At 43.5% G+C, this 20,771-nt stretch overlaps 1 protein-coding gene across 9 annotated transcripts in view; it reads left to right on the top strand.

Annotated features, from left to right (window-relative positions):
* The window catches only part of disp3 (dispatched RND transporter family member 3), a 443,035-nt gene that overhangs the window by 182,813 nt on the left and 239,451 nt on the right, over positions 1-20,771 (top strand). For all 9 annotated transcript variants that reach the window (XM_059638085.1, XM_059638078.1, XM_059638077.1 and 6 more), the window contains one exon: positions 17,735-18,825. In XM_059638085.1, the coding sequence (XP_059494068.1) occupies positions 17,871-18,825 (955 nt within the window). In that variant the 5' untranslated portion in view covers positions 17,735-17,870. The remainder of the gene's footprint in view (positions 1-17,734; positions 18,826-20,771) is intronic.

Raw genomic sequence — 20,771 nt, forward strand, 5'->3', positions numbered from 1 at the left:
CTGCACAGCAGCTTGCTGCAAATTTTTACCATTTAAAACATAGTCCATTTTGCTGTTATTCCTGCCAAAATGGATGACCTCACACTTATCAACATTGTACTCCATCTGCCAGACCTTTGCCCATTCACTTAGGCTATATCCCTCTGTAGACTTTCAGTGTCTTCTGCACACTTTGCTCTACCACTCAGCTTAGTGTCATCTGCAAATTTTGACACACCACACTCAGTCCCTAGCTCCAGATCGTCTATGTAAATTGCAAACAATTGCGGTTCCAACACTGATCCCTGAGGCACACCACTAGCCACTGACCACCATCCAGAAAAACACCCATTTACCCCTACTCTTTGCTTTCTACTGGTCAACCAATCATCTATCCATGCCAATACATTAACAATAATACTGTGCAACTTTATCTTATGTAGCAGCCTTCAGTGTGGCACCTTGTCAAATGCCTTCTAGAAATCTAGATACACTACATCTACAGGTTCTCCACTGTCTACCATGCAATTAATGTCCTCATAGAATTCCACCAAATTAGTCAAACGTGACCTACCCTTCATGAACCCATGCTGAGTGTTCCCAATGGGACAGTTTATATCCAGATGTCTTGCTATTTCTTCCTTAATCATAGATTCAAACATTTTCTCCCCTATCGACGTAAAGCTAACTGACCTATAGTTATCTGTTTTTTGTCTACTTCCTTTGTTAAACAGGGGCGGTCACATTGGCTGCTTTCCAATCAGTGAGAACCAACCCAGAGTCCAGTGAATTTTGGTACATAATTACTCTTGCATTTGCTATTACCTCCATCACCTCTTTTAGTACCCTGGGATGCATTTCATCAGGGCCAGGAGACTTGTCTACTTTTAGCCCCATTAGCTTCCCCAGCACTGCCTCCTTAGTGATAATGATAGTTTCTAGGCCCTCACCTGCTGTAACCTTCTTGCCAACAGTTTTTGGCATGTTATCTGTGTCTTCCAATGTGATGACCGACACTAAATAACTGTTTAACGCCTCGGCTATTTCCTCATTCCCAGTTATTAAATTGACCTTCTCGTCCTCTAAAGGACCAGTGTCCACCTTCGCCACACTTTTACAATTTACATATTTGTAGAAACTTTTGCTGCCTGTTTTTTTATATTTTGAGCTAGTTTGTCCTCATAATCTATCTTACTTTCGATAACTTTTTTTGTGGCTTTCTGTTGGCCTTTAAAGATTTCCCAGTCCACTAGTTTCCCACTACTCTTTGCTTTTTTGTACGTATTTTGTTTCAATCTGATACTTTCCTTTCTTTCCTTAGATATCCATGACTGACTATCTCTTTTCCTACAGTTCTTCCTTATCACTGGAATATACTTCTGCTGGGCACTGTGAAAAATCATTTTGAAAGACCTCCACTGTTCCTCAATTGACCCACCATAAAGATTTTGCTCCCATTCTACCTTACCTACCTCCTCCCTCATCCCATCATAGTCTCACTTGCTTAAGCACAGGACATTGTACTGGATTTAACCTTCTCACACTCCAGATATATTTTAAATTCGACCATACTGTGATCGCTCCTTTCAAGAGGATCCCTAAACTCTGAGATCATTCATTATTCCTGTCTCATCACACGGGACTAGATCTAGGATAGCTTGCTCCCTTCTAGGTTTCAATACATATTGTTCAAGGAAATTATTGCAGATGTATCCATGAACCCCTCCTCAAGGCTGCCATGACCGACCTGGTTTGACCAATCGATATGTAGATTAAAATCCCCCGTGATAATTGCTGTACAATTTTTACATGCATTAGCTATTTCTATGTTTATTGCCCGCCCCACCACAATGTCTTTATTTTGTGGCCTATAGACCACACCTGTCAGTGACTTCTTCTCTCTGCTGTTTCTAATTTCCGCCCAAATGGATTCAACCTATTGTTCAGTAGAACCTATATCATCTCTCACTACTGCCCTGCTATCATCTTTAAAAATCAGAGCAACACCACCTCCCTTACTATCCTGTCTGTCCTTCTGAACAGTTTGATACCCCTGGATATTTAACTCCCAGTCATGATCATCCTGCAACCATGTCTCTGTAATGGCCACTAAATCATACCCATTTATCATGATTTGAACCATAAACTCATCCACCTTGTTTTGAATGCTCCGAGCATTCAGATAAAGTGCCCTTATGCCAATTTTTGCACCGAAGGAGCTGTAGGAGAATGATTAAATCATGAATTTACTGGCCTTGTTATGATTATTACAGCTGTCAAATAAACAGTGCCTATGGAGATTGAGGATATCCCAGGTAACCAGCACAGAGCTGTATCATCTACTGGTGCAGGACTTGTGCTCGGAAGGAATGGGTGGACATCCTATGTCGGTGCCAATCAAGGTTACAGCTGCTCTAAAATTTTATGGTGGGAGCTCCTCCCAAGGAGCAAGTGAGACTTATTTTGATGCTCGTACCACTGTTATGATGCCTTTTAGTACAAATCTGAAAAGGTATGCTGCATCATTGAGGCATGCTATAGCCTTCACAATTAGACCTGACAAAGGGTCAATGGTTTAATTGCAAACGAAATGGGGGATCAAGAGCAATCCTCTGAAAATGAAGATGAGGATCAAGACATTCATTTTGAAGGACATCTAAGAGACCATAATAGACCCATGCACCATCAAACATGAGAGTCCAGACAAAAAAGCTCATTGAAATCTGCTTCCAGGAGAAATGGACTGGGTTTGGACTTCTTTTGTTGTATTACTCTGTTGTTTAAATGGCAAGTAACCTTTGGTCCGTCCACTGTATATATGGACTGTTTATTTTCACTTATTGAACATTTTTGTAGATGAGTAAGTGTTTTATGATCCATATGACGTATGCGTGGCTTCCTCAGCTGATTTCAGGTATATGCAATTTATCGGTCCTCTTGACTGTTCAGGAGACAGCAGTACTCAGCGAGACAACATTGACATAGCATTATGCTGGAGTTAGATGGCTTTTAAAGCTTCAGTTTACATTTGGAATCCAAGTGCTGCACAGCGCACTCCTACTTTATAGGCAGCAGGTTGGGGAGCTATCATGGGGAGCCTCTTCTAAACCCTTCCATCGGTTGGTCTTCGACATTTCAGAATTCATACAGTTTGTTAAATTGTCTTGAATATCTTGAACAACCTGTAGGACAGTACTTAACTTGAGAGAGACAGTCCTTTGATCGCAGATGCTGATCACGATTAATTACCTGAGAATAGCTGAGATAACACGGTGTAGAACTGGATGAACACAGCAGGCCAAGCAGCATCAGAGGAGCAGGAAAGCTGATGTTTCGGGTTGAAACCCTTCTTCAGAAACGGGGGAGGGAAAGGGGATTCTGAAATAAATAGGGAGAGAGGGGGAGGCGGATAGAAGATGGATAAAGGAGAGGATAGGTGGAGAGGAGACAGACAGGTCAAAGAGGCGGCGTTGGAGCCAGTGAAGGTGAATGTAGATTGGGAATTAGAGAGGGGATAGGTCGGTCCAGGGAGGACGGACAGGTCAAGGAGGCGGGATGAGGTTAATGGGTAGGAGAAGGGGGTAGGGCTTGAGGTGGGAGGAATGGTTAAGGAGGTGTGGACGAGCTGGTTTTGGATGCGGTCGGAGGAGGGGAGATTTTGAAGCTTGTGAAGTCCACAGTGATACCATTGGGCTGCACGGTTCCCAAGCAAAATATGAGATGCTGTTCCTGCAGCTTTCAGGTGACATTATTGTGGCAATGCAGGAGGCCCAGGATGGACAAGTTGTCCAAGGAGCAAGAGAGGGAGTTGAAATGGTTCACAACTGGGAGGTGTAGTTGTTTGTTGTGAACTGAGCGTAGGTGTTCCGCAAAGCGGTTCCCCAGCCTCCGCTTGGTTTCCCCGATGCAGAGGAGGCCACAACAGGAACAGCGGATACAGTATACCACATTAGCAGATGTACAGGTGAACATCTGTTTGATGTGGCAGGCCTTCTTAGGGCCTGGGATGGGGTTGAGGGGGGAGGTGTAGGGGCAAGTGTAACACTTGCTCCGGTTGCAGGCAAAAGTGTCGGGGATGGTGGGGCTGGAGGGTAGTGTGGAATGGACAAGGGAGTCACGGAGAGAGTGGTCCCTCTAGAAAGCAGATAAGGGTGGGGAGGGAAAAATGTCTTTGGTAGTGGGGTCAGATTGCAGATGGAGGAAAGTTGGAGGATGATGCGTTGGATTCAGAGGTTGGTATGGTGGGATGTGAGGATGAGGTGGATTCTGTTTTGGTTATTATTGCGGTTAGCGGGTGTGAGGGATGAGTTGCGGGAAATGCGAGAGATACGGTTGAAGGCATTTTTGACCACTGTGGAGGGGAAATTGCGGTCCTTGGAAAACAAGGACATTGAGATGTCCGGGAGTGGTATGCCTCATCTTGGGAGCGGATGAGGCAGAGGCGACGGAATTGGGAATAGGGGATGGCCATTTTGCAGGAAGGTGGGTGAGAGGAGGTGTATTCTAGGTAGCTATGGGAGTTGGTAAGCTTGAATAGTTGACTGTGTGAGAATGGCGGACTTCACATCAGAAATAGGTCTGTTTAGTTTTACAACAGTATGACCGCTTGGAATTTATATTTTTGGAATGGCTCTTTTTGAAGGAAAGCTTTCTAAATATCGTTTGCTTGAATTACATGAGAATGGTTTGAATTTTACCAAAAGCCAAATAAGTGTCAATTTGGGGAATTTCATCTCTCTGAGAGTTCTATCAAGTTATTGCATGCAATTTTTTTGCTTACTTCATTATGTGTGTACCATGCCCCTGAGGTACACTGCTGTCATTGTTCTATGCTTGCCAGTGGCAGAAGGACTCCCATTTTTTGGACCTCCCTGGAATTCTGGTGCCAGTACCATATTTAGAGACTGGAGTATACCAGATCAAGCACTGTCATCCAGAAGCTGCCCTTTTGTACCCTTAATGGGAGGAGAATGAAAAACAAATGCTTCTGAGGACACGTAGATGCCTCTTGGGCGCATATACCCGATCATGTTCATAAATGGAGTCATTGAGCCATACAGCATGGAAACAGACCTTCGGTCCAACCAGTCCATTCTGAACATAATCCCAAACTGAAATAGTCCCACAGACATCATCACACATTTGATCAACTGCCGTTGTAACTACAGCCGTTAGAATAAGCTACACAGGCTATCTGTTCTTAGTGCCATAACATCTTAAAACCATACCTAAAGGAGTGTTACTCTTTTTCAAATGCCCAGCATAGCATGACATCTCATTGTTCAATGCCGAAGTTGAAAAGCCTTCGTATGGTTGAAAATGTTATTTTTTCCTGAGCAAAGACAAAAAAAAGTCTATGCTTTCGACAACAAGAAGGGAGCTTTTGCCTTTTGAACAACAAAGTATTTACAGTTAATCAATGATCATTGTACCCAGCTGTCATCTATTGGAGCGAGGCATCAATTCACCCGCTTCTGGCTTCTTACTGTGCTGCACTGATGCTTCACTATTCTGTCATGCCAAAGGTAATGTTTCTCCTGTCCGAAATTCTCATTTTCCTCCACAGAAGATTACTATCACTCGTCTAGATCTTCAGCAATCATCACATTCCTCTTTGCCAAAGCACAGTTTCCCAGAATTATGGAGCACACACTGTCTAAACTGTATTGAAAGGCCCACTTACACAATCTAAGCATTGAATCTCATCTTCTGGAAGCCAACCATTTATTCCATGATAGCACTGGTGGAAGAATCGGCTGCAATGTATCAATGTGGGGCTGGATGAACACAGCAGGCCAAGCAGCATCTCAGGAGCACAAAAGCTGACGTTTCGGGCCTAGACCCTTCATCAGAGAGGGGGATGGGGGGAGGGAACTGGAATAAATAGGGAGAGAGGGGGAGGCGGACCGAAGATGGAGAGTAAAGAAGATAGGTGGAGAGGGTGTAGGTGGGGAGGTAGGGAGGGGATAGGTCAGTCCAGGGAAGACGGACAGGTCAAGGAGGTGGGATGAGGTTAGTAGGTAGCTGGGGGTGCGGCTTGGGGTGGGAGGAAGGGATGGGTGAGAGGAAGAACCGGTTAGGGAGGCAGAGACAGGTTGGACTGGTTTTGGGATGCAGTGGGTGGGGGGGAAGAGCTGGGCTGGTTGTGTGGTGCAGTGGGGGGAGGGGATGAACTGGGCTGGTTTAGGGATGCAGTGGGGGAAGGGGAGATTTTGAAACTGGTGAAGTCCACATTGACACCATATGGCTGCAGGGTTCCCAGGCGGAATATAAGTTGCTGTTCCTGCAACCTTCGGGTGGCATCATTGTGGCAGTGCAGGAGGCCCATGATGGACATGTCATCAAGAGAATGGGAGGGGGAGTGGAAATGGTTTGCGACTGGGAGGTGCAGTTGTTTGTTACGAACTGAGCGGAGGTGTTCTGCAAAGCGGTCCCCAAGCCTCCGCTTGGTTTCCCCAATGTAGAGGAAGCCGCACCGGTGCGGCTTCCTCTACATTGGGGAAACCAAGCGGAGGCTTGGGGTCCGCTTTGCAGAACACCTCCGCTCAGTTCGTAACAAACAACTGCACCTCCCAGTCGCAAACCATTTCCACTCCCCCTCCCATTCTCTTGATGACATGTCCATCATGGGCCTCCTGCACTGCCACAATGATGCCACCCGAAGGTTGCAGGAACAGCAACTTATATTCCGCCTGGGAACCCTGCAGCCATATGGTATCAATGTGGACTTCACCAGTTTCAAAATCTCCCCTTCCCCCACTGCATCCCTAAACCAGCCCAGTTCATCCCCTCCCCCCACTGCACCACACAACCAGCCCAGCTCTTCCCCCCCACCCACTGCATCCCAAAACCAGTCCAACCTGTCTCTGCCTCCCTAACCGGTTCTTCCTCTCACCCATCCCTTCCTCCCACCCCAAGCCGCACCCCCAGCTACCTACTAACCTCATCCCACCTCCTTGACCTGTCCGTCTTCCCTGGACTGACCTATCCCCTCCCTACCTCCCCACCTACACCCTCTCCACCTATCTTCTTTACTCTCCATCTTCGGTCCGCCTCCCCCTCTCTCCCTATTTATTCCAGTTCCCTCCCCCCATCCCCCTCTCTGATGAAGGGTCTAGGCCCGAAACGTCAGCTTTTGTGCTCCTGAGATGCTGCTTGGCCTGCTGTGTTCATCCAGCCCCACATTTTATTATCTTGGAATCTCCAGCATCTGCAGTTCCCATTATCTCTGCAATGTATCAATGCATGGTTTAAGTCAGGGGTTGTATGATGGATGCAGAGGCCAGCCCTTTTCTCCCAATAACCATCCTTGAAATGAAGCAGGAGCATGAGAGCAGTCAAGACTACAGTCATTATAGCAGCTCCCAGGATGCCTATCACAGAATTCAACGTTGTGGTACCGATGAACACACATGACTTGTTCAATTATGAAATGGAGCCCTTTCATGCTTGCTCATAATGTGGCACTCTCAACATGAAGTGTACAGTATTTAGTGCTCTGATCGGGTGAAGTCACCTGTGTGGCAAAGGCTACAGCCCGTGCTGCAGCACTTTGTCTCATTTTTGGAAAATGAGACGAAGTGGTATGTTCTGGCACAAATTGCATTGATAGCAACCTTAATATGTTTGTATGTTGAGGATCAAGAGATCCTATACAGGCCCCCAGGGGATCTTGGAAGCAGCCAGTTGCATGAAGGTTTAGCTGTCATCTTGATGGCCACTGGAATAGGATGCTCACCTGTTCCTTCAGGCCACAGTTCATACTTCGGCAGTTGGCACAGCTTTGTGACTGTCCCATGACATCCTCAATCTGCGGTGGCAGAGCATCTTGATTATTTGGAAGAAAGTCATTAAGAACTCTTGGCTTCCTGAACCTCACATCATTCGTGACTTCTACGAATGGAAACTGATCAGCAGCTGCTTGAAAGTTGCTGCTGGTCCTGGCTTGCTGAAGCATCTGTTACTTTTCCATTTCTCAGTGGCTTCATTGCAGCATTGCCACAGCATGTCCCCTGCTGTGGCTGGATTCATTGGTCATGGCTCAACTGAACCTGTATGGGGAATTTCAGAAACAGAACAGGCTGTTAGTTATGTGAGCAGTCAGCATTACCATAATTCTCATACAAATGAAAGTTTAGCCTAATCCTCCATACAGTACAACATGAAGGACACCAACAAGGAGGACTATGGAATTCCTCTACACAGACCTTTGACATAGGAGAAACTGGTTAGTAAACATCTTATAAATAAAGACATGGTGCGCAAGGAAAGGAGGTTACTGAGGAGCTTTATAAAAACACTTTGCCTTTTACAGTGCACTGCGCAGTACAGTAACAGGCATGACTAAACTGTAAGGCTAGGGCTGATGGAGTAATGTTGGGAGATGAAGGCATAAATGAAAGAGTTGTGTAAGAACATGTGAAAACTCAGAAGTGATGCACTTGATAGAGAGTGCAAGGAAAAATGAACACGGCATGAAAAATGAAATGAAAAATGAATCACTGCATTCTTAATTACCGGGTTGAGCCAGTGACTCACTTTGTCAAACATGGGAAATAATGGGAACTGCAGATGCTGGAGAATCCGAGATAACAAAGTGTGGAGCTGGATGAACACAGCAGGCCAAGCAGCATCTTAGGAGCACAAAAGCTGATATTTCGGGCCTAGACCTTTCATCAGAAAAGGGGGAGGGGGAGGGGGAGAGGGTTCTGAAATAAGTAGGAAGAGAGGGAAGGCGGATCGAAGATGGATAGAGGAGAAGATAGATGAAGACAAGTTAAAGAGGCGGGGATGGAGCCAGTAGGAATGAGTGTAGATGGGGAGGTAGGGAGGGGAAGGTCAGGCCGGGAAGGACGGATAGGTCAAGGTTGTGGTACTGATGAACACACATGTTGTTCAATTATGGAATGGAGCCCTTTCATACTTGCTCATAATGTGGCACTCTCAACATGAGGTATACAGTATTTAGGAGGCAGGATGAGGTTAGTAGGATGGAAATGGGGGTGCGGCTTGAGGTGGGAGAAGGGGGTATAGGTGAGAGGAAGAACAGATTAGGGAGGCGGGGACAAGCTGGGTGCCTCCCTAACCTCATCCCTATCCTCTCCTCCCACCTCAAGCCATACCCCATTTCCTTCCTACTAACCACATCCCACCCCCTTGAACTGTACGTCCTCCCCGGACTGACCTATCCCCTCCCCACCTGCACTCACCTCTACTGGCTCCACCCCCGCCTCTTTAACTTGTCTGTTTCCTCTCCACCGATGTTGTCCAATATCCATCTTCAATCCGCCTCCCCCTCTCTCCTTATTTATTTCAGAACCCTCTCCCCCTCCCTCTTTTCTGATGAAGGGTCTAGCCCCGAAACGTCAATTTGTGTGCTCCTAAGATGCTGCTTGGCCTGCACTTTGTTATCTCTGCCAAGCTTGGCCTGTGTTGCCTTGTGTTTTCATCTGAATTGAAAATTTGCAGTGAAAATATGAAAATGGCTGCAACCATACATGGAGAAGCATAAGTAAGTGTGTTTGTATTTGTCTGAGTGTGTGGACTCCATTGAGAACAGTGTGAAGGCTTTCAAAGGATGATTGCATGAATCAAAGCACAGGTTGAAATCATTTATGAACATAATGCGATGTATGCAAAATGCTTACAATGTCCGACCATGTGGAATATAAATTCTATTCACAAGCAATCTTGACCCTGTCATATGGGTTAGCTTAAAAGGGCCTGTAGGCCACAATCTCAAAGGTTTCACAATGGCATGGAGTTGTTTTCCTTTTACATTTGAAGAATGAGTATTAACATATGCAATGCTACCTTTGTGATGTGGGCAGGTGGACAAAATGTTTCAGTGATCAAATTTCTACTGCATTTGCACAACATGACAACTGCTGTACACCTTGGAATGAGATGTGAGTGTCATGACCCCCTACCTAGTTATCCATACACTCCAATGCACTATCATCTCCCATGCCCTTCTGCGTTGAGTTGCCGTGTCCACAATTATTGACCCTCTGCATCTTAGCATGCTTCCTCTGCATCTTAGCATGCTCCCTCTAATCTCCACAACTGATTTCACAAGCTGCCGTACCACAGTAGTGCTCCCTTTCAGTTCCATTGAGCAAACCCCCAAGACTGACCATGCCACCCAAAACTGACTTGGATAGATCACTGCAGCTAATGAGTGCCTGAGTCTTTGACTGAATTCTGTGCAGTTCCCTGAGTAACTTATATAAATCTCCTGACTGATCGAACTGAACCTGCAGTACTCACTGTGATTAACTGTCCAGGCTATCATGATAAGAACCCCCTGACTTTGACTGTCCTAGCGGCCAACTAGTTATCCCCAAGCCTATGGACTGAGGTCAGACACTGCCCTTGAGTGACAGTAGCTACTCCATAACAGATGAAAAGCCCTTGACTTGATCACGCATCCGGAGGTCTATTCACAGTGGATGTTGGGTGATTGGATAATGGAAAATACATAGGGGACATGAAGGGGTATGGAGCACAAAGGATCATTGGGTATATGAGGGGTGTGAAGGGATCAAGCCTTTGTTGAGATCTTTTTGTAGTTTACCTTATGATGCACCAGACTTCTGCATGCATTCTTTTCTTCACATTTATTCAAAAGTAGAAATTTGATTTTCCCTGCTTTTAAAATTCTTTCAAACATTTATTTACGCTCTTATTGTCCAATTCCTTTTCAGATGGGTTAATCTTTTCTTCCAGCTTAGCAACAGCTTCATTCGGTGGAGTCAGTGTTATTGTTTTAGAGTGATACATAAAACCATCACATAAGTTTGACCATTTACATGGCTATTCCGTTCATTTCCGAACTAATTTCTTCTTAGTTACTGCCTGTTCTTTAGGCTTTGTCAACCTGTCAGCTTCTCATTTTGTTCCTTAACATTTTTCAGTTATTTTTAAAGTATAGTTCTGCTCTTTTGTACTGCATATCACATCTGTCTTGTTCTCTGAATTGGAATTCAGAAACTTCATTGCTGTTTTCTAGTTAAACTGCCAATAGTTCATCAGCCTGGGCTCTTAAATCTGTTTTAATTCATCAGCAAATCCTTCTCTTTTTCAAAATGCTTCCACAATACTTGATAGATGCTCACATTACTTGAAGTTCATCAGAATTTAATTGAAGACCTCACTTGGTTGACATTTAGGTCATTTAGACATCTCAAGCCCTTGTTCAAGTGTTTTACTTTCTGTTTTTCATCAGCAAACTCATTTTTACTGCATGAAATTTGCTTCTTTGCACTGATCAGGTTTTCTTTAGCAGAGTCTACTTCAAGACACTGCTTTTGACATTTTATATTTTGATGCTATATTTTTCTTGGCCCTTGTTCTTCCATTGTAATTTTTATTGCCTTTCAAGATTGATACATAGCTACCACACAAGCAGGAAACAGTCCAAGATATTCCTCCTACAAAATTTCCAACTATCTACTGTCAAGCCAATGTTGTATCTAATTGGCTAGCTGTCCTGGATCCCACGTGATACAACCTTACTAACTAGTCATATCATTCGGAATCTTGACAAATTGCTTTCCTGAAGTCAATATAGACAAAGTGTACCACTCTGTCTTCATCAGTCTTCTTTATCACCTTTTCATAAAACTCAATCAAATTAGTGAGATGCGTTTTCTGATGCACAATGCCATTGTTGACTACCCCTAATCAGCCTTTGCCTTTCCAAATGCATGTAAATCCTGTCGCTCAGAAACCCTTCTAACAACTTACCCACCACTGGTGTAAGGCTCATCAGTCTATAGGCCCTTATCATTTTCCTTACAGCCTTTCTGAAATAATGGCACCACGATCGCCAACATCCAGTCTTCCAGCACTTCACTCATGGCAGCATGCCACAAGTATGTCAGCAAGGGGCCAAGCAATCTCTTCCCTAGTCTGCCACAAAGTTTTGGGAAACACTCGCTCAGGTCCCAGGGATTTATCTGCCTGTATGCTTTTTAAGGCCCCCAGTACCACCTCTTCTGTAATATGAACTCCTTTTAAGTAATCACAGTTTATTTCCCAAAGTTCCCTAACTTCCATTTCTTTCTTCAAGTCAATACTGACACAAGATATTTGTTTATGATCTGACCCATCTCCTGTGTCTATCTTTCAAGTTCCCTATTCTCTGTCTAATTACTGTTTTGGCCTTATTGCACTTACAGGATCTCTTTGGATTCTCCGTCACTCTATTTGCCAAAGCTACCTCATGTCCCCTGTTTGCCCTCCAGATTTCCCTTTTAAGTATACTCCTGCAGCCCTTATACTCCTTTAGGGATTCACTCGATACCAGTTGTCTGTTCTTGACATATGTATCCTTCTTCTTCTTGACCAGAGCCTCAAATACTCCAGTCACCGGGTGTTCCCTTTACACAAACAAGAAGATATTATAACTGAACTATTATATCTCATTTTAAGGCCTCCCACTTCCCATCCCAAAACCATCTCGTTCCCTGTGAATAGCGTCCCCCAATCAACTTCAGAAAGTTCCTATCTAATACCATCAAAATTCGCCTTACTCCAATTTAGAACTTTAGCCTTTTGATAAGTTCTATCCTTTTCCATAACTATTTTAAAATCTAATGGAATTGTGATCACTTGCCCCAAAGTGCTTCCCCACCTACGCCTCGGTCACTTGCCCTGCCTTATTTCCCAACAGAAGATCACGATTTGCTACTTCTGTAGTCGATGCATCCACATAATGAATAAGAAAGTTTCCTTGTATACACTTAATAATTTCCTGTCCATCCAAGCCCTTAACACTGTGACAGTCCCAGTCTATGTTTGAAAAGTTAAAAGCCCCTACCATTACAACCCTATTATTCTTACAGATATCTGAGACCTCTTTACATATTTGCTTCTCAATTTCCCACAGATTGTTGAAAGGGCTATAATACAATCCAAACAAGGTGAACACCCTTTTCTTATTTCTCTGTTCCACCCATATAACTTCACTGGATAATCTCCCAGGAATATTCTTCCGAAGTACAGCTGTAATGTTATCTCTATCTAAAAACACCACTCACCCTGCTCCCTTGCTTCCCTTTCTGTCCTTCTTTCAGCATCTTTACCCAGGAATGTTAAGTTGCCAGTCCTGTCCATTCATGAGCTGTGTTAATGGCTTTGGTAAGGAGTTCGGCAAGTGCAGAGTCTCTGGTTGTCCTTTGAATGACAGAGGTGTTTCTTTCTCGACCAGCTGTGCAGGAGTATCAGTAATGTGTTCTGCAGATTGTGTTCTTGGGTTTAATCAATGTTGAGTACCTGAGGTGATTGTTGTTATGCCCAGATCCCAAGCAATGTTCCGCAATAGGTTATGGTTCCAGACAGGATAGACCATAGTGTTCAGTTCCCTGGTGTGGTTGGATGCACTGGCTCCCCATCTTTGTTCACCTGTCCTCCCTGGACAGCTACCACAAGGTTAATTTAAAAATGATTCCTATCCTTTGGTAGATAACTTTCTCCTAAGCCGAACAAACCTATGTTTTAAAAAGGGCCAATTCAGCCAGGTCTTCTTGATTTAACAAGGCATGAGTTTATTAATTACTAAACCCTAAAGAATGAGTAACAACACGTGTATACTCATTAAAAACAAGCCCAAAAGCTAAAAGTTTTTTAAGAAGCAGATATACAGATTAGTGTTTGAATTAGCAAGTTTTGAGAAGATTTGTAGCTCAGGTTGAGGTTCTGGATGTGAGTTTGCTCGCTGAGCTGGAAGGTTAGTTTTCAGACATTTCGTCACCATTCTAGGTAACATCATCAGTGAGCCTCCAACAAAGCGCTGGTGTTATGTCCCGCTTTCTATTTATCCGCTTCGTCGGAGGCTCACTGATGATGTTACCTAGAATGATGACGAAACGTCTGAAAACTAACCTTCCAGCTCAGCGAGCAAACTCACATCCAGTGTTTGAATTGTCCACAAAGAGTGAACAGTATAATTTTGCAGCAGTCGCAGTGAAAGTTACCAGTAGCATTGACGGGATAGTTCAACAAATCAGTTTCATGATCCTTAGTTTTGCAGATTGGTTGAGATTCTGTAGTTCTGACTTCACTGTAATAAATTCCAGTGTTCATGCTGAAAGCTGAACCTTTTGTTGTCCTGAATAAAAACCAAAAGAACTGCAGATGCTATAAAACAGAAAAAAAAAACAGAAATAGCTGGACAAGTGCAGCAGATCTGGCAGCATCTGTGGAGAGACATCAGAGTTAATCTTTCGAGTTGAGTGACCTTTCCTCAGAACTCAATGCAAAATATGTCTGTAGTTTGGGTGTAACCCATGATTCAGAGACTTGCTGTTGAGCAGAAGGTATCAGCTTTTACTTATCTTTATAGTAACAAGAGATCTCAGTCTTTTTCTGTCTCTTAGCCTCCCAACCCCCTCAGGTGGATTGGTTGAAGTTTCACATATGTATGCATGACATTCCCACAATGTTTAATTAGAGGTTTAATTTACACCCCCAGATGTTTTTTTTTCGCTGTATAAGCCACTTTTTAAAAGCATTAAATAATAAATGAAAATACCCACAGTACTTTGGTGTCAGGATATTGTCTTGTGCTAAGTGGAGGGTTCAGGTGAATGCTGTGTCTTTGAATCCTCTGAGGGTTCATACACTTCCTCCTCAGAAGTCGTGCAGAGAAGGGCCTTTTTCTGAGGTTACCTGGGTGCTGGTGGTGCCTGCAAATAAAAGAGGGATTTGGTTTGTGAAGATGGAAATAAAAAGCTTTTGCAGAACGAAGAGTTGACATATTGCAGAAAAGCAGAGCAAAATGTTGATTATAGAATTGGCATCTCCCTGTCACCGAATAAGCATGCTCAGTCTTCCCTGGTGATTTCTTTGATTCGTTTATCAACAGGGGCAAGGAGCCTGCTGTTTTTTTCTGGAAATGAAATAAAGAGAAAGATCAACTATGATGTGAATGAATGCAGGAGCAGTTTGTAATCTAGCGTAACCCCGGTAATGATTTCCGTCAAGTTCTTCCATCAGGCAGAGATACAGAAACCTGAACATATGCACGAGCAGGCTCAGGAATAGTTTCTTTCAGGCCATCATTAGAACAGATGTATCGACTCTCTAGCCTCAAATAATGCTGATTTTGCTAATGTTGATCTCGCCTAGCGCACACCTTGTACAATGTAACCTGTACGCCTCTGTCTAAGTCTTTTTGATCTGTACATCCTTGCTTACTATGATCTGCCTGTACTGCTCAGTAACAAAGCTTTTCACTGTACATCAGTACGTGTGACAATAAATCAATCAGCTAACCAACCATATGAAATGATGAGGCATCCCCAGTAAGTGAGTAAGAAACACTGAGGACAGTAAAGGTTAGTTATATGAGTGGATGAAATGGGTGTGAATCCTCAAATAGACATGGTGCACATGACATTAAGGCTTACAGCCTATTATGCTTGATGAGATGAAATAAAAATAGAATGTTTTGGAGACAGTCAGATCAGGCAGCATATGTGGAGAGAGAAAGACAGAGTTAACATGTGGTATTGTGATTAGAGGAGTAAATCAGTGCATTGGAGTATGCCAGGATGGTGGTGATGCTTCCCTGAAAGTGGAGGGTCAATGTACAAGTAGGAAGGTATGTGTGGCTGATGCTGGTGGATTGTGCTCTATTCTCCAGTTTATCCATAACCAACATGGATTCCTGGATCAAATGGCAAGTTGAACCAGCCAAGAATTTGCTCTTATTTCTATGCCAAGTTTTCCCAAAAGCTAGTGTGTATACTAAGTTTGGTAAAATCACAACCTGTGGCAAGCAATAAAGCGCGTCTGTTGGGAACTTGCCTCCCTCTGGCTTGAATCTCACCATGCCGCTTGAGCAAAGGAGGGACATTGTGAGATGAAATCAGTGTTGTGACTGACATTGCACCCAATCCTTCTATTCCCCCCCCCCCCCCCCCCCCCACCACATAGCCTATATAAGATTCCAACCAAATTTTCAAATCTGCTATGACTTCTGCAGAACTGAAAGGAACTGGAAGCGTGATATTTATTTTGCTATTGATAAAAGTAGGGAGAAGCAAGCAGAACAGCTGGTAGTTGTGCCCAGAGCAAAAGGCAAAGGGAATGGTAATAGAATTAAAGTTGACTTCGAGAAGAGTAGGCACCAATGATAAATGTTAGTAGCAGAATGTGATGAATCCTGCTGAGAGGGAGCGATTGCAAACAAGACTAGATGTGATATCAAAATGAATGACCCTGGATGAGACGTGAGTGCCCTGACAGAGTCAGAGTGAGTGATGGTCTTGTGAATGCAAGTTTGCAAAAAGCAGATGATACATCTAAACCTTGCAGAGATCATGAGATCATTGGCCTTTGGTGGCAATATTGCCCATCCAGTTTTCATGTGGGTATAGCAATAGTCTCGGCTGTGATCTCTACCTAAGCTGGCCAACAGTGATAGAATGGCTTTCTTATTCAGTTTGTTGGGAAGAGGACTAATCCTCTCTCCAGTACCCTATCAAGCTGTGTCTAGAGTGCAATTTCAATAAAGCTGGGATTAAGGTTCAGATTCTTAGATCCCACATCTGGCTTGCTGCATGTGAGGTGATCTCTACTCATGGTTCACCAGGTCTTGTTGTGTAGCTGCGAAGCAGATGATCACGTGAAGTATTCCATCCTGGCCATTGGCAGGCATTATGCCATCCAATATGCTGGCTACCATTCTTTAATTTCAAATGAGAGGGTATCAACCAGAGAAAGAATTGTGTCCTTATAAACTAAACCCCAATTGAAATCAGTTCATCTAGCACACATCAGGAATTAGGACTGGTACATAACTAACTATCCCAAAACCACAGATTTTTCGTGATTCACCTACCTCGACTTTAGCAAGTTGTCCTGTGTGTTATGCATCCATGAACTATGGGAAAGTCATTCTATGTAGAAGCTGCTGTCCTTAGCTGTTCAAGGTTTGCAGACAAACCCAATACTTTAATAGAAGGCTTGATAGCCTTAAATAGTCAGGAATCAGAATTTTGTAGTCCTTTGATTTGTTACAGTGATCTGGAACAAATGCTATTGACAATCAGGTGGTGCTAGAGATGTCTGGAGCTGAAGACTGTGACTCTGTTATGGCTATTGTTTGTCCAGTTGATCCCAATCCCTACACTAATGCAGCTCTCCTTCATTTGTCCACCTACATCTCATTAGCTTTACATCTTAAGCTGCTGTAAAGTTTTAATTAAGAAAACTGCATATTTTCTTCTAAATAATTAATGCAAGTAGCCCGTACAATGAAAGAAAATTGACCACATGCTATCATGTATTTGCACATAAAATGGATTCTAATATCTTGGTGTAGAAGATTTTCCACTTGTACATTTTTCAATCTGACAGCAAAGCATTGTCACAAGAAAGATGAGGATGTTTTATTTCAACTTATAATAGTGGGGTCAGTTAGCCGTGTTGGCTGAATGGCTGGGTTTACATTACAGAGAGATGTCAACAGTGTAGTCCTGCATTAACTGATGTTATCACGAAGGACTCTACTTCTCAACCTGTTCTCTCGCCAGAGGCACGGTGACCCTCAAGTTTAACCAACACCAGCCATGTCTATCAGATTTTAACTATACCAGGAATCTGGAAAGGTCACTCTAGGATTTGATTAATAGAAATCATTTTACACTGTGCTTAAATTATATGCCAAATTCTCTTAATGCTTAGGTTGGCTGTATACCATTTTTTGCAAGTTATACACTTTATTATATTGTATTTTCTATTGTAGATGTTGTAATTAGGCAATTCATTTGGAGGACAAACTGAAGAACAGGAGACTCCAGCATCAAATTTCCAGTTTTGCTTGAGGACCTTCCCCCCCCGACCCCCCAACAACTAACATCAATCATCAGAGCAAAACTAAAATGGAATGTGATGATGACCCTTTGGTGCAGCATCTGTGGCTCGAGGAAGAAGAAGACAACGTGTTGGTAAACTCTTATAGAGGTCAAAGCCTGTGCAAGAAATGTCACTGTAACTTTAAAAGATTATTCTATGATTTGCAAGTTAAAGGTTTTTGGGGAATCATTGGGTGGATATTTACTAACCCATATTGCACTGCCTTAATATTAGTAATAGGTTGCATAATCCCAACAATTCTGACTGTTGTTATGCTTTTACGTTGTTCTGCCCTTGATATTGATATATCCTACAATGCCTTTGAGATTCGTAACCATATATCCTCACTGCGCTTTGATGCACTGACCCTTGCTTTAAAATCACAGTTTGGGTCCTGGGGCAGGAACAGACGTGATTTGGCCGAGTACACATCTGCCACCTTAGAGAAACTCATCATCGAAGAGCTGCAAAAACTGCACAATAATTCTTCTCAGCTAGTCGATGCCTCCCATGGCAAAACTATTTACAAATCAGGTGAAGCCCAAGGGCCTGATGGAATTCAGTTGAGCAAAAGAGACTTGTTCTCACAACCTGCGACTAAGAAGAGCCAAGACAGATACAAAATGCGGAAAACAAGAGCAGTGACACACATGAGCTATCCAAACACTTACATTAATGGAGATACTCAGACACATGCACTATGGAGGATGGAGCTTGTATTTCTAGCAAGAGGTGATGATGAAAGGAATATCTTCACAAAAGAACGTTTGCTGACAATTCACGATATTGAGAAGAAAGTCATGGACCACCCTAGGTTTCGAGAATTTTGCTGGAAACCTCATGAAGTCCTCAAGGACATGCCGCTTGGTTCATATTCCTATTGCTCACCTCCCAGTTCGCTCATGACCTATTTTTTTCCAACAGCACAAGGTGGAAGGATTTACTATGATGGGATGGGGCAAAAGTTGGCAGATATTCATGGTAAGTTTTCATCTAACCCCGATCAATAAGTGAGTAAGTTTGTAAGAGTTAAGAGCTGATTTGGATAAGTGTTTTAGGTGATGTATGGTTTTTTACTTTATAATGTTTGCTATTAATTTTTAATACAATTGCAGGGACGGTCTAGCCATCATCTATCGGTCTCTGCTGCTAATAGTTATGGTAAACAGTTTAGATATTAATCATGGAGACATTTTATCTTCCATCATGTCTTGTCAGAAGCTGAAAAAACTATTCAAAGGAAAACTACCTTCCATGGGGAAATAAAAAGTTAATGATCACTAATTAGTCATGATGGTGCAATTTCTTTAAAGAGCAAATGTTGCATTGAAGATTTGTCCATCTGCATCATTCTATGAATCTAAATATATCCCAATTTTCTACATCAGTGAACCATGCAATTTGTACCAGATTCAGAAAATCAGAGCTTTAAAATGAAACCTAACATGCTTTCCTTTTGACTGAAAAGGCATGAGTAACAAAAATTTCAATTTGAGTTTATACTTGATTGATTAAAACATAGTATTATTTGTTTTTAGAGGTAACCTGCTGGATTATTCCAAATGCTTTAGAATGAAACAACAGCCTATAACAAATCCTATTAGCTTTTACACTTTCTGAAAAATGCGCTACTTTCTGCCAATCACTCGTGACCTATCCATTAAACCTATTTCTTGATTAATGAGTTTCAAAAAGTTGGAGGGGGAGTATCAAGGAGGTGCCCTTGATGAGGTACCCTTGACATGACTAATCTACCATTACTGCTGACTGAACTTTCAAGCTGTAAGGTCTCTAATTACCACTTTGCTGGCTGTCTTTAATTGGATGATAGACCTTCATTCTGACCATTAGTTGACTGAAATGCCTTTGGGAAAATCACAATCCTAAATTTACAGCACTGGGGGAATGGAAGCCAGTATAGGTTGGTGAAGTCAAGTGTTTTGGATGATCAGGAATTACTGCAATATGGGATATGAGCAGCATAGTTTTGTATGAGCTGAATCAGAGTTCAAAATAGTATCAGAGATAATGGGAACTGCAGATGCTGGAGAATCCAAGACAACAAAATGTGAGGCTGGATGAACACAGCAGGCCAAGCAGCATCTCAGGAGCACAAAAGCTGACGTTTCGGGCCTAGACCCTTCATCAGAGAGGGGGATGGGGTGAGGGTTCTAGAATAAATAGGGAGAGAGGGGGAAGCGGACCGAAGATGGAGAGAAAAGAAGATAGGTGGAGAGAGTATAGGTGGGGAGGTAGGGAGGGGATAGGTCAGTCCAGGGAAGACGGACAGGTCAAGGAGGTGGGATGAGGTTAGTAGGTAGATGGGGGTGCGGCTTGGGGTGGGAGGAAGGGATGGGTGAGAGGAAGAACAGGTTAGGGAGGCGGAGACAGGTTGGACTGGTTTTGGGATGCAGTGGGTGGAGTGGAGGAGCTGGGCTGGTTGTGTGGTGCAGTGGGGGGAGGGGACGAACTGGGCTGGTTTAGGGATGCTGTTGGGGAAGGGGAGATTTTGAAACTGGTGAAGTCCACATTGATACCATTAGGCTGCAGGGTTCCCAGGCGGAATATGAGTTGCTGTTCCTGCAACCTTCGGGTGGCATCATTGTGGCACTGCAGGAGGCCCATGATGGACATGCCATCTAAAGAATGGGAGGGGGAGTGGAAATGGTTTGTGACTGGGAGGTGCAGTAGTTTGTTGCGAACTGAGCGGAGGTGTTCTGCAAAGTGGTCTCCAAGCCTCCGCTTGGTTTCCCCAATGTAGAGGAAGCCACACCGGGTACAGTGGATGCAGTATACCACATTGGCAGATGTGCAGGTGAACCTCTGCTGAATGTGGAATGTCATCTTGTGGCCTGGGATGGAGGTAAGGGGGGAGGTGTGGGGGCAAGTGTAGCATTTCCTGCGGTTGCAGGGGAAGGTGCCGGGTG

This window comes from Stegostoma tigrinum, chromosome 28 (genome assembly GCF_030684315.1).
Source record: "Stegostoma tigrinum isolate sSteTig4 chromosome 28, sSteTig4.hap1, whole genome shotgun sequence".
NCBI lineage: Eukaryota > Metazoa > Chordata > Chondrichthyes > Orectolobiformes > Stegostomatidae > Stegostoma > Stegostoma tigrinum.